At 44.8% G+C, this 20,792-nt stretch overlaps 1 protein-coding gene across 1 annotated transcript in view; it reads right to left on the bottom strand.

The window, feature by feature from the left end:
- astn1 (astrotactin 1) overlaps window positions 1–20,792 on the bottom strand; it is a 2,273,142-nt gene that overhangs the window by 494,148 nt on the left and 1,758,202 nt on the right. The window contains exon 14 of the mRNA XM_067989612.1: window positions 13,419–13,546. Coding sequence (XP_067845713.1) covers window positions 13,419–13,546 — 128 coding nt within the window. The remainder of the gene's footprint in view (window positions 1–13,418; window positions 13,547–20,792) is intronic.

Raw genomic sequence — 20,792 nt, 5'->3', positions numbered from 1 at the left:
GGGGGATCATTTGGGAAACAACCATCATCATAACATTAGATTTAAAGTAGTTATGGAAAAGGATAAGGAAAAATCAAATGAGAAAATACTCAACTGGAAGAGGACTAATTTCAGTCTGTTGAAAAGGGATCTGGCCCAGGTGGATTGGAATCAAAGATTTGCTGGTAAAACAGTAAATGAGCAATCAGAGGCCTTTAAAGAGGAAATAGTTCCGATACAGACTAGACACATTCCAACGAGGGGGAAAGGAAAGGCATCAAAAACAAGAGCTCCCTGTATGACGAAAGACATAGAGATTAAAATGAAACAGAAAAATTAGGTGTATGATAAATGTCAGGTTCATAATTCAGTGGAAACCAAGCTGAATAAGCTAAATTTGCTGATGACACAAAGGTAGGTAGGAAAGTAAGATGTGAAGAGGCCCCGATATTAGCGGGGAGGCGGGTTGGCAGCAGGGGGTGGGGGGGCGATTGGGCGCGTGGCAAACCTGCATGAACTAAACTTACCGTTTCTGATGCAATCACATGTTGATTGCTGATGATTAACATCCTCTTCGGGTTTCGTGCCCAGCAGCTAGCCTGAATGGCAGGCTGGCTGCCATCAGGAGCTGCAACACGAAGGTGGGGGGGGGGGGGGCGGTGGGAAAGAGAGAGAGAGACATCATCCGGCGCTGGACTGGAAGACCGGGTGGGGGAGGAGAGGGGAAGACCGGGAGGGGGGGGGGAGGAGAGGGGAAGACCGGGAGGGCAGGAGGTGAGGGGAAAACCGGGAGGGGGGAGGAGAGGAGAGGGGAAGACCGGGAGGGGGGGAGGAGAGGAGAGGGGAAGACCGGGAGGGGGGGAGGAGAGGGGAAGACCGGGAGGGCAGGAGGTGAGGGGAAAACCGGGAGGGGGGAGGAGAGGAGAGGGGAAGACCGGGAGGGGGGGAGGAGAGGGGAAGACTGGGAGGGAGGGGGGAGGAGAGGGGAAGACCGGGAGGGGGGGAGGAGAGGGGAAGACCGGGGCGGGGGGGAAGAGAGGGGAAGATTGGGGAAGCCTGGGGAAAGATCGGGGGGCGAGATCGGGGGAAGAGGGAAAGTTCAAGGGGGATAGGGGAAGATCGGGGGGAGATGGGTGGACATCGGGATGGTAGAGGGACATCAGAGTGAGAGACATCGGAGCAGGTTTCAAAGGTAGGTGCATTTAGTGTTTTAACATCATTGTATGTTTTTTTATTTAATTTATTTAGTTTCTTTTTCACTGATCCAGCCCTTCCACCTGGTTTCACCAGGCATGAATCAGAAGCGGTGGGCAAGCCGCCCAGGTAAGTTAAAAATCTTTCTAATCACTTACTCTGTCACAGGTAAAGTGCCTTAAGTACCTCAATGAGGTACATTTGGCTGTTCAACTATCATCCCGCCGGCTTTAATTGCCAGAGGGACTTCTGGTTTCGAGTCGCCCGCGTGTACACAGGTGGGTCCTTGGGAAACTCGGAAGTCGGCGGGTTGGAGCCGGCTTCTGAACCCGAACGGGATTTGCGCGATTTCCGGAACCTCCCCCGCCCCCAATGCACCCACATTTCCCTCCTAAAATCACCCCATTGTCTCTGAATGCGTGTAGCATTCGTAACAAAATGGATGAATTGACAGCTCAAATAGAAATAAATATGTACGATCTGATAGCCATTACAGAGACATGCTGGAACCTGAATATTCAAGGGTACTTAACATATCAGAAGGACAGGAAGCTAGGAAAAGGTGGAGGGGTAGCTCTGTTAATTAAGGATGACATGAGTATAATAGAGAGAAATGACCTTAGTTTGAAAGACCAAGATGTAGAATCAGTTTGGGTACAGATAAGAAATAGTAAAGGCAAGAAGTCACTTGTGGGACTAGTTTATAGGCCCCCTAATAGTAACCACACTGTAAGGCAGGGTATTCAGGAAGAAATAATGGGGGCTTGTGAGAAAGGAACAGCGATAATTATGGGTGATTTTAATCTACATATAGATTGGAAGAATCTGATTGGCAAAGGTAGCCTGGAAGATGAGTTCATAGAGTGCTTTCAGGACAGTTTCTTAGAGCAGCATGTTCTAGAGCCAACCAGAGAGCAGGCTATTCTAGATCTGGTAATGTGTAATGAGACAGGATTAATTAATGACCTCATTGCAAAGGAACCTTTAGGTAGCAGTGATCACAATATGATTGAATTTTGCATTCAGTTTGAGGGAGAGAAGAGTAAGTCTAAGACTAGTGTTTTAAACTTAAATCAGGGCAATTATGAGGGAATGAAGACGAAGCTGGCTAAAGTGAGCTGGGAACTTAGGTTAAGGGATATGTCAGTAGAGATGCAGTGGTAGACATTTAATGAGATATTTCATAACACTCAGCAAAGATACATACCAGTGAGAAAGAAATATTCTAGGAGAAGGACGCACCATCCGTGGCTAACTAAGGAAGTTAAAGATAGTATCAAATTGAAAGAAAAAGCATTCAATTCCACGAAGATTCATGGCAGGTCAGAAGATTGGACAGAATATAAAAAACAGCAAAGAATGACTAAAAGAATAATGAGGAGGGAGAAATTAGAATACGAGAGAAAGCTAGCTAGAAATATTATAACAGATAGTAAGAGTTTCTACAGGTATTTAAAAAGATAAAGAGTAAGTAAAGTGAGTGTTGGTCCGCTAGAGAGTGAGTCTGGGGAATTAATAATGGAGAATAAGGAAATGGCGGATGAATTGAACAGATATTTTGTGTCCGTCTTCACTGTAGAGGATACAAATAACATGCCAGAAATAATTGTAAATCAAGAGGTGAAAGGGTGGGAGGAACTTAAAACATTTACAATCACCGGGGAAAGGGTTCTGAAAAAAAATATTATAACTAAAGCAGACAACTCCCCAGGTCCTGACGGACTTCATCCTAGGGTCTTATAAGAAATGGCTGCAGAGATAGTAGATGCATTGGTATTAATTTTCCAAAATTCCCTAGATTCTGGAAGGGCCCCATCAGATTGGAAAATAGCGAATGTAACTCCTCTATTCAAGAAAGGAGGGAGACAGAAAGCAGGAAACTACAGGCCAGTTAGCTTAACATCTGTCATAGGGAAAATGCTAGAATCTATTATTAAGGAGGTTATAGCAGGGCACTTAGAAAATCTCAATGCAATCAGAAAGAATCAACACGGCTCTGTGAAAGGGAAATCGTGTTTGACTAATTAATTAAGTTCTTTGAGGAAATAACAAGTAACGTGGATAGAGAGAATCCTGTGGATGTGGTATACTTGGATTTCCAGAAAGCTTTTGACAAGGTGCCACATCAAAGGCTACTACACAAAGTCAGAGCTCATGATGTAGGGGGTAACATATTAGCATGGATAAAGGGTTGGTTAGCTAACAGGAAACAGAGAGTAGGCATAATGGGTCATTTTCAGGTTGGCAAGATGTAACAAATGGAGTGCCACAGGGATCAGTGCTTGGGCCTCAACTATTTACAATCTATATCAATGACTTGGATGAAGGGACCGCATTTATGGTTGCTAAATTTGCTGATGACACAAAGGTAGGTAAGAAAGTAAGTTGTGAAGAGGACATAAGGGGCCTGATTTTAGCAGGCCTGCGGGTTTCCGGCGGGTTGGGTTTCGGGTGCGTGGCCTCCGCGCCCGGTGAAATTAGTGGGTTGCCCGCGCGATCGTAGCAGGCAGTCCACTAATTGGAATCACTTACCTGCTCCTCCAGGGTCCGCGCTGCTGGTCTGCGCGTCGGGCGGTCTGCGCATGCGCAGTACGATCTGTCAGCTGGAGGCTCTCTAGTTAAAGGGGCAGTCCTCCACTGACAGATGCTGCAACCAATGGAACAAATTTCAGCATGGAGCAGCCCAGGGGGAAGGCTGCTCCCAGTTTACTGATGCCTCACCCCAGGTATCATCAGATACGGTGAGGAGGAGGGGGAGGACAGAGATCTTCCACCCGGCGGGCGGGAGGAAGCGGCCTGCCTCTGCCACCAAGAAGGCCTGGCCCGAGGTGGCAGAGGGGGTCACCTGCGCCACCAACATATCGCCCACCTGCATACAGTGCAGGAGGCGCTCCAATGACCGTAGTAGGTCAGCCACAGTGAGAACACGTAGTCTTTCCCCTACACTCCGTCTGCCACATCACTGCCCCCACCCCACATCTCCTTCGGCACCGCCAACACTACTCTGTCACATCACCCCTCATACCCACTCAAACCCCATCCTCATCTTACCTGCACCTACTCACCTCGCCAGTACTCACCCCGCCACTAACACGCAACCCAATCCTCATACAATCTTATGGCTCTATCCCATACTCACCCTCTCATGCATCTCCCTCACGGCCAGCCTCACTCAACCTGCCACCACCTGTGCTGCAGCCACAGGGCATGTATCACATATGTGCAGTAGGCAGCGTTAGGCAAACGTGTCGTGAGCATGAAGGGGATGCACAAGGGTGTCTGAGGGTTTGCCATGGGTGTTACCTATATTGAATTTCAGAGCAACAAACATCACACATTATATTGGCACCACCACTGCCATGTCTCCGCGAATCCTGTCTGTTGTGTCCAATAATGCCCGCTCCTGGGTAGCACTATGAGGACCCACCACTGATGCCACCCATTGTGTTACTGCAGAGTAGGTGCAGGTGTATTTGCAGGGCTCTTCCGCGCAGACGACTGAGAGACATCGGCGGTGTACCCGCCTGCACCCTGGAAGGATGCGGAGGAGAAGTTGTGGAGGGCAGTGGTGACTTTGGCAGCGACAGGTAAGCAGATGGTGCTGGGGCCAGCCAGGAGCAGCTCGGCATGAAAGAGCCTGCAGATCTCCATGACTACATGTCGAGTGAATCTGCGCCTCCGTGTGCACGGCTGCTCGGAGAGGTCCGGGGAGCTGCGCCTCGGCCTGTGGACCCTATGGCGAGGGTAGTGCCCTCTGCGACGCATCTCTCTCTGCGGTTGCCCTCCCTCCTGCTGTGCAGGTGGGCGTGCAACAGCACCGTGTTGGGGGGCTCCACGTCTCTGCGGCGGACGGCGTGGACTGCGAGGCTGCTGGGGCTGGTCATGCTGTTCGTCCTCCGAGGGTGTCCACACACCACCCAACTGGCAGGTGTTGGTCTGAGGGGTTGTGCAGGGTAGGTGGGTGGTTCCTCGGACTGGGGCTGCGGTTTCGCGTCGGTCTGTCCTCTGGCTTGGCGGGGGGTGGTGGGGGGCAGGGGTTGCCCTATGTGACGCGGTGGCCTCCTGCGTGGGTGAGGGCTCTCCCCCCCGCCACCCCCGTGGAGTGCACCTTGGCAGCTGCCACAGGCTGCTGGCTGCAACACGCCTGGTTGGAGGGAGACTGTTTCCCCCAGTGTGTGCAACACTCTGCGTTGAAGGTAAAATCCCACACTTCCTGTTTTGACAGCTGATTCAGCTCATTTAATGACCTCAACAAGCAAGGTAAGTACTCTCAAGTGGAACCCCGCTGGCTTTAATCGCGCACGCAGCCCCGCACGTCATCGGGGAACCCGGAAGTGGTCGGGATCGTGGCGCGATCCGGTCACGTGACTGGATATCGGGATTTTCGGGGCCCCCCCGCTGGAAACCCACAGGAAACCCGACGGTAAAATCGATCCCAAGGAGTCTGCAAAGGGTATAGGTACGTTAAGTGAGTGGGCAAAAATTTGGCAGATGGAGTATAATGTGGGAAAATGTGAATTTGTCCACTTTGGCAGGAGGAATAGAAAAGCAGTATATTATTTAAATGGAGAGAGATTGCAGGACTCTGAGGTACAGAGGGATCTGGGTGTCCTAGTACATGAATCACAAGAAGTTAGTATGCAAGTACAGCAAGTGATTAGGAAGGCAAATGGAATGTTGTCATTTATTGCAAGGGGAATGGAATATAAAAGTAGAGATGTTTTGCTACAGTTGTATAGGGCATTGGTGAGACCACATCTCGAATACTGTGTGCAGTTTTGGTCTCCTTATTTAAAGAAGGACATAATTGCCTGGTAGGCGGTTCAGAGAAGGTTCATTCGACTGATTCCTGGGATGAGGGGGTTATCTTATGAGGAAAGGTTGGACAAGTTGAGCCTTTATACATTGGAGTTTAGAAGAATGAGAGGTGATCTTATTGAAACATATAAGATCCTGAGGGGACTAGAAGGGGTAGACACTGAGGGGATGTTTCCCCTTGTGGGAGAGAATAGAACTAGGGGCCACAGTTTAAAAATAAGGGGTCTCTCATTTAAGATGGAGATGAGGAGAATTTTTTTCTCTCAGAGGGTCGTGAGTCTGTGGAACTCTCTTCCCCAGAGAGTGGCGGAGGCAGGGTCATTGAAGGGGAGTTAGATAGATTTGAAGGCTGAGTTAGATAGATTTCTGATTAACAAGGGAGTCAAAGTAGGTAAATGGGAAAGTAGGGTTGAGGTCACAATCAGATCAGCCATGATCTTATCAAATGGCAGAGCAGGCTCGAGGGGCCGAATGGCCTACTCCTGCCCTTAATTCGTACGTTCGTAAGAAAAATAAATTTTGAAAGAGTAAATAAGGAAAAACTGTTTCCAGTGGCAGAAGGGTTGAAACCAGAGGACACAGATTTAAGGTGATTGGCAAAAGAACCAGAGATGACATGAGTAATAAAAATTTTTACGCAGTGAGTTGTTATGATCTGGTATGCATTGCCTGAAATGGTGGTGGAAGTAGATTCAATTATAACTTTCAAGAGGGAATTGGATAAATACATGAAGTGGAAAAATGTGCAGGGCTATGGGGAAAGAGTGGAACTAATTGGATAGCACTTCCAAAGAGCCAGCACAGACATAATGGGCCGAATGGCCTGCTTCTGTGCTGTATCATTCTATGATTCTATGAAGCTGTCCTCATAACTTAATCCTTTAAACCCCGGTATAATTCTGGTGAATCTGTGCTGTACCCCCTCCAAGGCCAATATATCCTTCCTGAGGTGTGGTGCCCAGAACTGAACGCAGTACTCCAGATGGGGTCTGACTAAGGCTTTATACAACTGAAGCATAACTGCCTCCTCTTTGTATTCCAGCCCCACTTGAGATAAAGGCCAAAATTCCATTAGCCTTTTTGATTACTTTTTGTACCTTTTTACTACTTTTAGTGATAAATAGCCAAATACATCTCTTTGCTGCTCCACAGTTCCTAGTTTCTCACCATTAAGAAAATATTCCGATTTGTCTTTCCTGGGTCTGAAGTGAAGGATGTCACACTTCCTCACATTGAACTCCATTTGCCACAGTTCTGTCCACTCGATTCATGTCTATGTCCCTTTGTAAGTTCCTGCTCCCACCTGCACAACTTTCTGTACCTCCCAAATTTGTGTAATCTGTAAGCTTGGATATACAACTCTACAGTCCTTCATTCAAGTTATTGATGTATATGATGAAAAGCTGAGGCTCCAGTACAAATATCTGGGGATTGCCACTTGTCACATCCCATCAATCAGGGAACCTGTTATAAATTGGATAGCCAGGTGGTGAAGGATAGAATCCAAGCCTTTATTCACACACAGCTCAACATTACAAACCCTCCTAGAAATGGATAGAAGAGTCCCCAATTGATACCCACCACCTGAATGCAATTAACACTAATTGATGTAAATCACATCGATACGATGAACAGGACGTTCCCTTTATTTCTACTCTATGGGGGTGATTTTAAACCCCAGAACGGGTGGGTTGGGGGTGAGTGGGAGTTGAGAATAGTTATTTTTTGGGTCACGACCGCAACCCGGCTTTATTTCCAGGTTTAACGTCGGCGCGTAAAAGTACAGGCTTCCCACTGGGAATGCAAAGTCTGAAAATTTTGCGGTTGGGACCCAAAAAAACAACTATTTTCAACTCCGACCTGCCCCCAACCCACCCGTTCTTGGGGTTTAAAATCACCCCCTATGTCTCCTACCTCCCAAACAATTTCCAACCCGAGTAGCAAGGTTGCCTCCAGTTCCATGTACTTTCATTTTCGCTCATAATGTTTTTTGTGGAACCTTATCAAATGCCTTCTGGAAGTCCATATAGATAAGATCCATAGACTCTCCCTTCTCCACTATGATAGTGACCTCTTCAAAAAATTCAATTAGATTAGTCAGCCATCATTTACCCTTTACAAATCCATACTGACTCTCTCTGATCAGCTCATACTATCTCGGTGCTCAGTCATTCCCTCCCCGATGACAGATTTCAGTAACTTCCCCACAACTGATGTTCGACTGACAGCTCTGTCGTTGCCTGGTTTCTCTCTCCCTCCCTTCTTAAACAATTGAGTGACATTTGTAATTTTCCAATTCAACGGCACAATTCCCGAATCAAAAGAGCTTCTGAAAATTATGACTAAAGCACCTGCAATTTCCTTAACTATTTCTTTAATACCCTGGGGTGGAAATAATCAGGTCTTGGAGATTTCTCTGTCTTCAGCCCCATTATTTTCTCCATCACTGTATTTTTTTAAACTTATATTAATTCAAGTAAGTTTCTCCTTTTTATCTATTTTTAGTTTTCCTTGTACCACTGGTATTTTATCCCGGAAGTGGGCTGGTTGGAGCCGGGCTCCGGGAATCCCCAATTTTAGGAGCCCCCCACCCCGCCACGAACGCACCCGCTCGGCCATCCGAAAATTGACTCCTATGTAAGGGTAACAACATATGAAAACTGAAGTTACTTCCTTCCACGGAGCAGAGTCAATCTATTCTTTCATTTAGTCGCCTGAGGAAAAATTCTGCAAAGTGTTTCACTGTCCTTTAAAGATAAATCAAGTAAAACTCCAGCTTGAAGCCAGCTGAGCTGATAGGATTATGGAAATGTGATGCAAAAAAGACAACTTGTACTATTATCAAATCTTATATATTACATTATTATACATTAAAGATTAGTTGCCATCCTTGGCATAACACTTCCATGGTCCTGACAACAGTTATTTATAGGTACCTCCACTTCTGGGAGGGGAGCACGTTATTTCCTTCAATTGGTGTAATTTAGTTTTTTTATGTGTCTGCTTTGTTTCAGACCAAAAGGGTAAACAGAATTCCCTTGAATTAATTAGATCCACATTAATGATCTGCACATACAAGGTCAAAGTAGAGAACATCAATTCCCTTGAGTCAGAGAGATACAGTCTCCCACATCTCAATTGCCTCGAAGGTGTGCTTTCTTTGGAGAGTCAGAGAGAGTGATTTCTGCCCAGTGCAGTAGCTAAATTAAAGGATCTGAATGAAGTCAATCCAAAAAGAAAGGCACATCTTATTTTTTTTAGATAGAGTCAGAGCATGTAGCTAGAAATTTTCCATATCCTGTAAGACCCTAATCTCTTTCAGGTCAGATAAATCGCTCCTTGGTTCTTTCAGTGCGAGTTAATTCCATAAACTTGAAAAACTTACTTTGTACATGTTTATTGTTTATACACATATCAAAGAGGTCTTTTCAAAAGTGCAGCAGGAATAACAGGCTGGCTAAAATTATTTTCCCCACATAGCTTTCACTGAAAACAGTAGGTAATAAAATACCTCTTATGCTAAATGTGTTCAGAGTCAAATTAATAGCTTGCCTTTTCTACCAAGACAAGGCACATGTACTCATACATAACACACAGCAGCTGCAAAGGACATGATACAGGGAAGTAGAAAAGCCCACTGGGAGGCTCGGGGACAGATAAGGAAAGGTTAGGCTTTTTTTTATTACCTGAATAAATTACTGAGCAGATTAATACAGCTGAGATTACGATAGTAAAATGTCCCTGATGGAGAGAAAGTTTGAAGATCCTATGCGTGCATTATTGAAGGAGGATTTTTATTATTCACTAAAGTTTCAACCTAAATACCTGGGCCTTATCTAAAACAAAACAAAACTTGGGAGGTTTATTCACAATACATTAAGCCCCACAATTAATCAACAGTGACTACGCTTCAAAAAGTAATTCATTGGCGGTAAAGCCCTTTGGGATGTCCTGAGTTCGTGAAAGGCACTATATGAGTGCAAGTTTGTTCTTTCTTTTTTCTTTAATTGTAAAAGAAGAACAGGGAGTGAGAGTTTGCAGTGGCATGCATTGCCTTGCACTGGGAGCAAATGCTATCTCTGCCAGCACAATTGGCAGATGTGATGCCTCAAAGTCACTTTGGATCGAGTGCTCACTGAGTTCAGTGATTCTTTGAAGATCATTGCATGCACCTTCAGCAGTGAGGCTGCTCTCTCTCCCATGCCTGATGTCAGCTTACAAGTAGTGGGAAAATACAGTTCAGGATTGATGCTTCTGAGAAGTGTCTCCAGATGGCACAAATAACCAGTTCTGGAAAATTCCACATGTCAGCTCACCAGGGAGTGGTTATTTTCAGGATTAGGCGAGATGAAATACAGTAGCTCACACACTCGAAGACTCTGATTTTCATAACTGTGTGATTATGTACACACGGGTGATGACATCACAATGCCACTGAGTTCAGGATCATTTACCTGAACTCCACTGGGACCTGATAGATAAAACACACAAGTACTGGTAATAGATCCACAAGCCAAACAAACTTGCCCTGTTAACTCTTCCTCTCCTGATTAAACCTCAATTTCCTAATCATAGTAACTATTCCTTATTCTGCTCAAAAAAAACTTCATTAGTGCACAGTGACTAACCCTTATCCTGCTGAATAAACACACACCATTTGTACACAGTGACTATCCCTTATCCTGCTGAATAAACACACACCATTTGTACACAGTGACTATCCCTTATCCTGCTGAATAAACACACACCATTTGTACACAGTGACTATCCCTTATCCTGCTGAATAAACACACACCATTTGTACACAGTGACTATCCCTTATCCTGCTGACCAAAAACTCCACATAGATTCACAGTGTAGAACCCTTACTCTGCTGACGAAACTGGAACTCCAGATTTATAGTGAGTAATCTTTAGCTTGCTGAACAATTATTATGCGATCTGTATGACATATTATGAGAAATGGTTTTACTCCTTAAAATCGGATAGCTGCACTTAAAGCTCCATTCCTGTTCCTGCCTTTGAGCCCAGAGCCTTCATAAGGGCGGCCTTGGCGCCTCCAAGTATGCACAATCACATATAAAGAGGGGGGGGGGGGTGGGAGTGTGCCTCCTCTCTCTCTCTCTCTCCACCCCACCTATGGTTAAGACTATGCTCAATGTGCCTCGATTAAGAAAGGGACAATCAGCCAGTGTTTCTGTTCCTAATCACTATCCAGCAACCCATGCTGGAAGTATTCATGTTTAAACATCAAAGGAGGAAACAACTGGGCTAATGTTTGACGCTCCCCATGGAAAAGTAGTCTGCAGACACTCATGACGGGAATTTCCTCGGGGATTCTACCGCTCAGCGGCCATAACTTTGGCGGTAGATCAGCAAAAACTCTGTTTATGTATGTATCGATGTCTCTGCCACGTTTATGCTGGTCCATATCGAGAACTCCCAAGGAAATTCCTGGCATCGCTGTCTAGGCTCACACATGGGCAATTGGCAAGATACTGGCATCTGTCGAGCCATACCCCAGCAAGGTATAATAGGGGTGAATTCCCTTGGGGCTTCTCCAGCATCGCCATAATGCATGTAAAAGGGGTTTGCATTGAACTTCCAGCAGCTGAACGCAAGAAGCCTTGAGAAAATTCCTTTAGGAGAGGAAGGGAGCAAATTGACAGAGAAAGAAGGAAAATATAATTATTTTTTAAAAATGCGCCTTGGTGTGTTTATCTGGGACTATCAAGACCTATTAGAAGGTTCCATCTAATGTGGCTTTCCACGTAGTTTGCCATTCACATTTTTAAAAAACGCATTACGTACAGAATTGCTTAACATTAGACAACTGCTACAGATAGGATTACTTACTCTCCTGCCACATGTCGTGCTGGGAGTGTCATGTGGATGGGGATATTGCGGGGGGTGGGGAAGCTGGAATGTCAGTGAAGGGCTGTTTTCTGTCCATGGAACTTTGTCTTTTCTTTTTGTTTGAACAGTTGTGGGGCATTAATTCCCCACTGAATAACTGGCTGTTAGAGGACCCCTGGAAAGTAGGCAGCAAAGTAAGGATGGCCCTATAACAAGGAGAGGGCCGCCCCAGAATTAAATGTTCAATTTTTGAACTTTGCCATCCTGAAGCCATTTGGAACAGGTGCTTGTTGGCTATACTGTTGTTCGGGTACTTCAGTTGCATTGTTGGAGGGGGTGTAGCACAGATTCACCAGAATGATACCAGAGTAAAAGGATTAAATTATGAGGACAGGTTGCATAGACTAGGCTTGTATTCCCTTGAGTATAGAAGATTAAGGGGTGATCTAATTTAGATGTTTAAGATGATTAAAGGATTTGATAGAGTAGATAGAGTGAAACTATTTCTTCTGGTGGGGCAGTCCAGAACAAGAGGGCATAACCTTAAAGTTAGAGCTAGGCCATTCAGGGGTTCTGAATGACCTAGCCAAGCACTTCTACACACAAAGGGTAGTGGAAATCTGGAACTCTCTCCACCAAAAAGCTGTTGATGCTGGGTGTCATTTGAAAATTTCAAAACTAAGATTGATAGATTTTTGTTAGGCAAAGGTTTTAAGGGTTACGGAACTAAGGCAGGTAGATGCAATTAAGATACAGATCAGCCATAATCTAATTAAATGGTGGAAGAGGGTCAATGGGCTGAAAGGCCTACACATATTCCTATATTCCATATAGAGAGGCACTCTAATTTGGGGCTTTAATGAGCTTTGCTCACAGTTGGGAATCAAGCTCTACAATGGGATCCACTTCACACTGGAATGGCATCAAATCTGAAAAACCAACACTAAATAAACCAACATACTGAGCACAACAATACTGTGGGGAGAACTTTACAGAACTACTAAATAACAAACTGATGTTTACACTCCAGTCACATTCGGTTATTGTTTAGTTTGTTCATTAGTTCTGTGGCTTAGTAGTTTCAGTGCTAATTTGGCCAGAGATAACACAGTCATGCAGAGATGATCAAGCAGGTGGAGAAAACTAGATAAAGAACATGACTCTGTAAGTAATTACATATTCCCTTTAAAATCACCAACAGTCTTAAGGTTCAAACAATGCATGTGAGCCTCTTACAGTTAATCATGCCATCGGACTGTTAGTTTGTGCCATTAGTCTTTACCTGCATATTCTGCATATTCCTGTACATGTAACTGATAAACTCATGTAAATGAGTCAATTAGAACCTTCAATATCACTGCTTTCTTCTCTTAAATATATGTAATTCCTGCCATTTGTTTTTCCATTGTAATACTACCTCATTTGAACATATCATTCCGTGCAAGCAAAACATGGAGTCACGTTTAATGAGGAAGGGTCACCAATTATGCCATGACTGATTGATTAAGGGTCTAATTGTCTTCAAGTTAAGCACAACAAACCATAAAGCAGAAAGTGCAGCTTCAGCCTGACCTGTGAGGTAGTCTGGATCTGGGATGGGCTCGGACAGCTCTTCCTGACACTGCCTTTCACTGGGCAGAGCTGAGACAACCATTCCATCTGGCAGCTGCTGTGGGATACCAGTCACAAAATTCTTCTGTCTAAAGAAGAGGGGAAAAAAATCTATGATGGAAGCTGTTTGTTGGAAAACGTTGAACAGTTAATCAATAAATTAAAACATTCAGTCAATGACAACAGCCTTAATTGTTGTTTGAATAATCTAATTAATAATATTTTGCAATGTTCAACTCTTAAACAAAACCAAATATATTTTCTGGGTCAGGACATTGTCGTTAGAATTTGGTCATTTCAAAAGGTCATAAGGTAGGTAGCTATGGATCAGGGACACCATTCAGTCCATCCCAACTTATCCATGCATCCATTACAAAGCCGCCATCCCTCAATCATGACCTTCAGCAGTTTCTGAAGGCGCTTTGCATTTTTTAAAAAACTGTTAACTCCCAACACACCAGTTCCGCGCAGTTCGCTATAAACATACTGGTCTCAATTTGGCCAATGGCAGTGCAGACCCATTTTTTCCTGGAGGGTTAGATCTACAGCCGGTATTCCAAACTCGCACAATGACTTTCTAAAGACGCTGAATTGGTTCAGTGCATCAATGTTCTTGCCTGCAGGCATAGAGTTGCATCATGATGCAGAATGCACGATTCACTGGGACAGCTTAGTGTCTTTTTTTAAATTTTTTTTAGAACATGGAATCCTGTACTATCCTGCAAGGTCTACTAAGGAGAGGCTGATTTGGGAAATGGACCCCAGCCTTCTGTCCACCCATTTCCAAATTGGTCTCTTCGATTGGGTCCAAAGGAGAGAAAAATCCAATAGGTAAATTTGTCATAGCTCTCCCAAAATCCAGGATAAAAATATGGAAAAGTAAAATCTCTTTCAAATGATCCTAAAGGATTTCCCTGCATTACCTGACACAGAAGTCCATTTCATATCGTGATCATTCTTTGTATAGAAAGCTTCCTGATATCAGTTTGTCTTCCACCAGTTTAAAGCCTGTGCCTCATTATAACACTGTCACTATTTAACTTAAAGTATTTCTGTGCCATTTATTATTCTAAATACTTCGATGAGTTTTTTTTTTCCAAGTTTCTTTCATCATAACTCAGTCCCCCGATTCTAGAATCAGCCTTGTAGCTTACTCTGCACTGCCTCCTGGACTTGAATGTTTCCATGAAGTCTTATCCAATCCACCTGATCCATGCCTTTATCACCTCCAGATTCGAGTATTGCCATGCTCTTCTGGTCAGCCTTCTAGCATCTACCCTCTGTAAACTCTAGCTCATCCAAAACTCTGCTGCCTGTATCCTAACCCACAATAAGTTCCATTCGCCCATCAGAACCACCAGACAAGCAACGCAAATGCTTGCTGCGTCCCATGTGCTAGATTCAGCACCACGCTTTGAGGTATATTTGTGGTAAAGAGGGGCAAGCGCGTGCAGGGAGAGAGTGGTCCAGCTAGCACAAACCTGTCGCTGAGTACCCTAGAGGGGGAATCAGCCTCATGGTGGGCATGCCTGTTTGCTAAATCCACTCAAAGAAGGACCTGGATCAATTAGCTTGGTACGCAGTATTGGACTCGGACATTTATAACATCAAGGCATTTGGCATGGCACAACTCCCTGTATAGATCCTTACAACATGCTAAAAGAATATGCTCATTGTATAACTGATGAGGAAACCCGAGATTTGAGATGACAGCTGCTGGAAGGCGTTACCTGGAGACCAGGTATGAGCACGTGTTCATTTATCATGATTGGGTGGAGTGGCAAGCAGCTGCCACTGAAGCCCTGCATCTTCAACTGGTGAAACCAGCATTCAGTGGGGTACGGCGTCCACACAATGGTCAAGAGGATGATGGCAATGCACTCACACATTTTAGGGTCAGTTGAGCTGCTCACCATACTGCTCATGAGAAGCTCCTGCTGCCCACTTAGCAAAGACTCAAACTGGTGTTTTTCAATTGACTGATGACCAACCAATGACTATCCCCCTTGGGAGACTCTCATTAGTGTTGAGGTGGTTCAAGCAATGGAAGCTCAGATCAAGTCAACCCTTTGTGGCAAACTTAGTAACCCAATACCTTCACAAGGAGCCCTGCAGCATTTAAGGGTATGATTCATGATTGCTCAGCCAGCCTGGCTCATTAATGGAACCTGGAAGTATAGACCTGTCAATTTGGGGCTGGGATTCTTCTCACACAGCTCTAGATAATGCTGAAAGCCAATGCCCTAACAGGTAGAATGATTCCAGCTGTACAAGAAGCAGAATACGTAATAGTACCCTATACTGGCAAGCTGCCAGTTTTAGCTAGTTAAACTCCAGCAGTACCTGAGTCCACACTTGGAGGTTCCTAAGTCTTGGCTCTGCCAATCTACACTTAAACTCTCTGGACTAGGGCAAGTGGGATATGTCCCTATGGTAGGGTAGAAAATGTTGAACTCCATACTTGGACAAACTGAACCCCGACAGGTGTCAGTGGATTCCTCAGTAGATGGATTTGGAGACTCTTAAAGATGGCAATGGTTTCCATATGTATCGGACACCCGACTGACCAAAACAAAAATCAAACCATAAATTATTACTGGAGTAATGAGAATTTACACACATTACTTGACCTCATTATAACGTTTTAAAATATTTACAGAGTCTCCATATTTCCAGTTGTTTTTGTTTTGCAAAATATTTCAGCTTTGAAAAATACCTCAACAATATGAATTAATATGAGAGACAGTATATGTCTTTTTGCTCCCACAGGTTTCCTCTGTCAGTGAAGTCTGTCACAGCTCAGTGGCCCTGTATTCACTGTCAGTTAAAATGTACTGCTTGTTCCTATTTTCCGATCCATTTTCTAAAGGTGGTCCTGCAAATAAACTGTGTGGATGAGTCTAGCGACTGGGGAATAATGTACAGATTCTGAATATATATTACTTTTCTGATTCGGTCATACAATTTTAAAAATCCTGGAACTATCAATGTAAGTTCCTACAGCGTCTACAGATGTAAAACAAACCTCACCAATACATTGATATTTTGTTGATACAGCTCTTAATTTCAGTTATACATTCAGGTTAATGAACCTTTTAAAGCCAGAAATTGCCAAGTACAAAAATAGCAAAATTATGCAGGAAGTCAGAAGATTTAAATGGTCAACTCATAGAAGTCTCTCATGATAAGTTTATAAAGCAGAATTGTTTTACTTGAGTGCCAATACTGCGGATTGTGCCCTGTTTGCACTGCAGGATGCATTTCAACAGCAGCCAGAAGTGCCGAGTGGATGATCCATCTCAGCCTCCTCCCAAGATCCCCACCATCACAGAAGCCAGTCTTCAGCCAAATTGATTCACTCCACATGGTATCAAGAAGCGGCTGAGTGCACTGGATACAGCAAAGGCTATGGGCCCTGACAACATCCCGCCTGTAGTGCTGAAGACTTGTGCTCCAGAACTAGCCGTGCCTCGAGCCAAACTGTTCCAGTACAGCTACAACACTGGCATCTACCCGACAATGTGGAAAATTGCCCAGGTATATCCTGTCCACAAAAAGCAGGACAAATCCGATCTAGCCAATTATTACCCAATCAGTCTACTCTCAATCATCAGCAAAGTGATGGAGGGTGTTGTCGACAGTACTATCAAGCGGCATTTACTCACCAATACCTATTCACCGATGCTCAGTTTGGGTTCCGTCAGGACCACTCGGCTCCAGATGTCATTACAGCCTTGGTCCAAACATGGACAAAAGAGCTGAATTCCAAAGCTGTGGTGAGAGTGACTGCCCTTGACATCAAGGCAGCATTTGACCGAGTGTGGCATCAAGGAGCCCTAGTAAAATTGAAGTCAATGGGAATCAGGGGGAAATCTCTCCAGTAGCTGGAGTCATACCTAGCACAAAGGAAGATGGTAGTGGTTGTTGGAGGCCAATCATCTCAGCCCCAGGACATCGCTGCAGGAGTTCCTCAGGGGAGTGTCCTAGGCCCATCTTCAGCTGCTTCATCAATGACCTTCCCTCCATTATAAGGTCAGAAGTGGGGATGTTTGCTGAGATTGCAAAGTGTTCAGTTCCATTCGCAATCTCTCAGATAATGAAGCAGTCATGCCTGCATGCAGCAAGACCTGGACAACATCTAGGCTTGGGTTGATAAGTGGCAACTAACATTTGCGCCAGACAAGTGTCAGGCAATGACGATCTCCAACAAGAGAGAGTCTAACCACCTCCCTTTGACATTCAACAGCATTACCATCATCGAATCCTCCACCATCAACATCCTAGTGGTCACCATTGACCAGAAACTTAACTGGTCCAGCCACATAAATACTGTGGCTACAAGAGCAGGTCAGAGGTTGGGTATTTTGCAGCGAGTGTCTCACCTCCTGACTCCCCAAAGCCTTTCCTCCATCTGCACGGCACAAGTCAGGAGCATGATGGAATACTCTCCACTTGCCCGGATGAGTGCAGCTCCAATCACACTCAAGAAGCTCGACACCATCCAGGAAAAAGCAGCCTGCTTGATTGGCACCCCATCCACCACCCTAAACATTCACTCCCTTCACCACCGGCGCACTGTGGCTGCAGTGTCTACCATTTACAAGATGCACTGCAGCAACTCGCCAAGGCTTCTTCGACAACACCTCCCAAACCTCTACCACCTAGAAAGACAAGAGCAGCAGGCGCATGGGAACACCCCCCCGCCACCTGCACGTTCCCCTCCAAGTCACACACCATCCTGAGTTGGAAATATATCGCCGTTCCTTCATCGTCGCTGGGTCAAAATCCTGGAACTCCCTACCTAACAGCACTGTGGGAGAACCTTCACCACACGGACTGCAGCCGTTCAAGAAGGTGGCTCACCACCAACTTCTCAGGGCAATTAGGGATGGGTAATAAATGCTGGCCTTGCCAACGATGCTCACATCCCATGAATTCATAAAAAAAACAGGACAATGAGGAAACACTTATGCATGTGCAATTGTTGAAAAGTCACAACTTTAACTAATTTTCAGGCTAGGGACCTTCCCCAATGTTCCCTTATAGGTTAGTGCTTATACAGGTAGGTTGAGAGTTCAGTCAAAAGACATGATAGTCCGCAGTATCCAATGCCATTGCTGATAATCATGAACATCTGTTGCCACTTTCAATACATCATTGATGATGGCTTGTGGAAGAAACTATGTTCTGATGTGGGACATAGTGGCAGGTACCACTTTACTCATATTGCAATCTTTTCACTGGAGTCAGGGCTGTTTTGATTGCAGTGCTGTGAGGTAAACACAATGCAAGAATGAAGGACATCTCCTCTCTTTAGCTCTATGTAACAGTGACCACACAGGTTATAACTGCCCTTTCCACATCCGTAGAGCAGAATTTGCATTAAAAGAATAAATTAATGTTTATAAAACTAGTGTTCATAAAATTATAAGTCATTATGTGGAATGAGAACTAAGTAGTTTACTGCTGCCTGATTGAAAAAGCCTCGAAAATTGTGTACTGAAGTTGGAATCACCATATCATTTTGACATTGATGTCCAAATTCATTAATAGTAGTCCTTCATTGGCAGAAGGCCAGCAGCCCAAAGTCCTTCATTCAGGAAGTATGAGCAGACAAAACACGAGAAACCAGAAAAACTAGACAATCTCAAACAGGATGGACTCCCGGTGTAACCAGAACAGGCTTTGAAGTCCTCATTCTGATGCTTTGTGCTACCTCTTTCTTCAGACATCTCTAGTTGTCACATCTTGCTTGACCTTGCTTGAGTTAATAACCATGTTTTTAAGCCAATATAAGGGACACAACTGAATGCCATGCAAAACCATTGTTCAGAATCACAGCTCAGCTCCGGCTGCTGATCATTTTTTTTGCCCTGAGGTGCTCACTCATGCTGGGGAACAGTTCCATGGATGCCTACAAGTACCTTGATCAAATGGCTATACTTCACGTGTAAGCCTCTACAGTGAGTCCATGGGGGGCATCATAGCCGAGCCAGATCCTGCCCTCAGCTCATATTTACCATGCACACTCCAACAGACTGGACAGTGGCCAGAACTGGTAAATCTGGCTGATTTTTCCTCCTGTCTAGCCCATGGGCACTGAGGCCAATTACATTGTCTCTACCACTGGCCTGGAATTAGTTTAGCATATGTATTGGATTCTCTATCTGCATGGCCACCTCTGTTGTCCCCCAGGGACCCATCTTTGGACCTCTTCTCTTCATCATTTATATGGCAGTATCACCTAGAAGCACTGGGTCAGTTTCCATATCTGTGCTGATGGCAGCCACTCTTCCTCAACCATTGGCCCAGAGTCTGTTGCCGCACTCGCCAACTGGCTGTTCAACACTGAGAATTCATCAATCAATATTTCCTTCAGCTCAACACTGGCAAAACCAGTCACCTTCTTCAGCTCACTGGCAGCTAGTCACCTCTATCCTGGACTCTGTCAATCTCCAGGGTTGTCGGCTCAGGCTGAGTTAGGAGGTGTGGACTTCAGCATACTTCTTCCTTCAGCTTCTTCCCACACGTCACTCTGTTACCAGGTACCACTTTCTCCTGCCTCTGCAACATTGCTCACCTGCTACTTCTACTTCTTCCCCACAGCTGACAAAAAACCCTGCACTGCCATCACCACCAACATCTCCCAGCTCCCAGTGCCCCGGAGTATTAGCATCAGAATCATTGCTTTCAAAATCCTCCATGGCCTCAAACTTATGCTACCTGAATGATCGTTAAGAATCTCCCTCCACTGCAATGTTGATGGCTGCTCATTTAGCCAGTATGCTACTGTCCTCTGGATCTCCCTGCCCACTTCCCTCCATCTTGCTTTCTCCCCAGTTTTCAATCATCTTCTCAGAATTGTGCTCTTCGACCATGCCTTCAGCCCTCCGACCTAATCCTCTCCATTTTCCCTCCTGTTTGCTGTCCACAGTTTTTTCCTCCTTAATTTTGTGCTTTGTGCCAGTTAAGGTTGTGCAGAGTTTGACAGACAATTATTGAGTGCTGACAAAAAGAAAATCTGTAAATTCTGGGATACGTTTGAATGTTAGCTGTCACAGATGACTTTCTACAATGCAATTCTACAGTGTTCTTCATGATATTGTAATTAATTATATATTCAATTAAGAGGGATTGTGTTACAGTTACAACGTCCCTTATCCTGACCAATATTTATCCCTCAACATCACTAAAACAGATTATCTGGTCATTGTCATATTGCTCTTTGAGGGACCTTGCTGTGCACAAATTGGCTGCCACATTTCCTACATTACAACAGTGACTACACTTCAAAAAGTAATTCAATGGCTGTAGAGTGCTTTGGGACATCCTGAG

The sequence above is a fragment of the Heptranchias perlo genome, chromosome 9 (assembly GCF_035084215.1).
Source record: "Heptranchias perlo isolate sHepPer1 chromosome 9, sHepPer1.hap1, whole genome shotgun sequence".
NCBI lineage: Eukaryota > Metazoa > Chordata > Chondrichthyes > Hexanchiformes > Hexanchidae > Heptranchias > Heptranchias perlo.
This window is presented reverse-complemented; position numbering and strand designations above follow the sequence as displayed.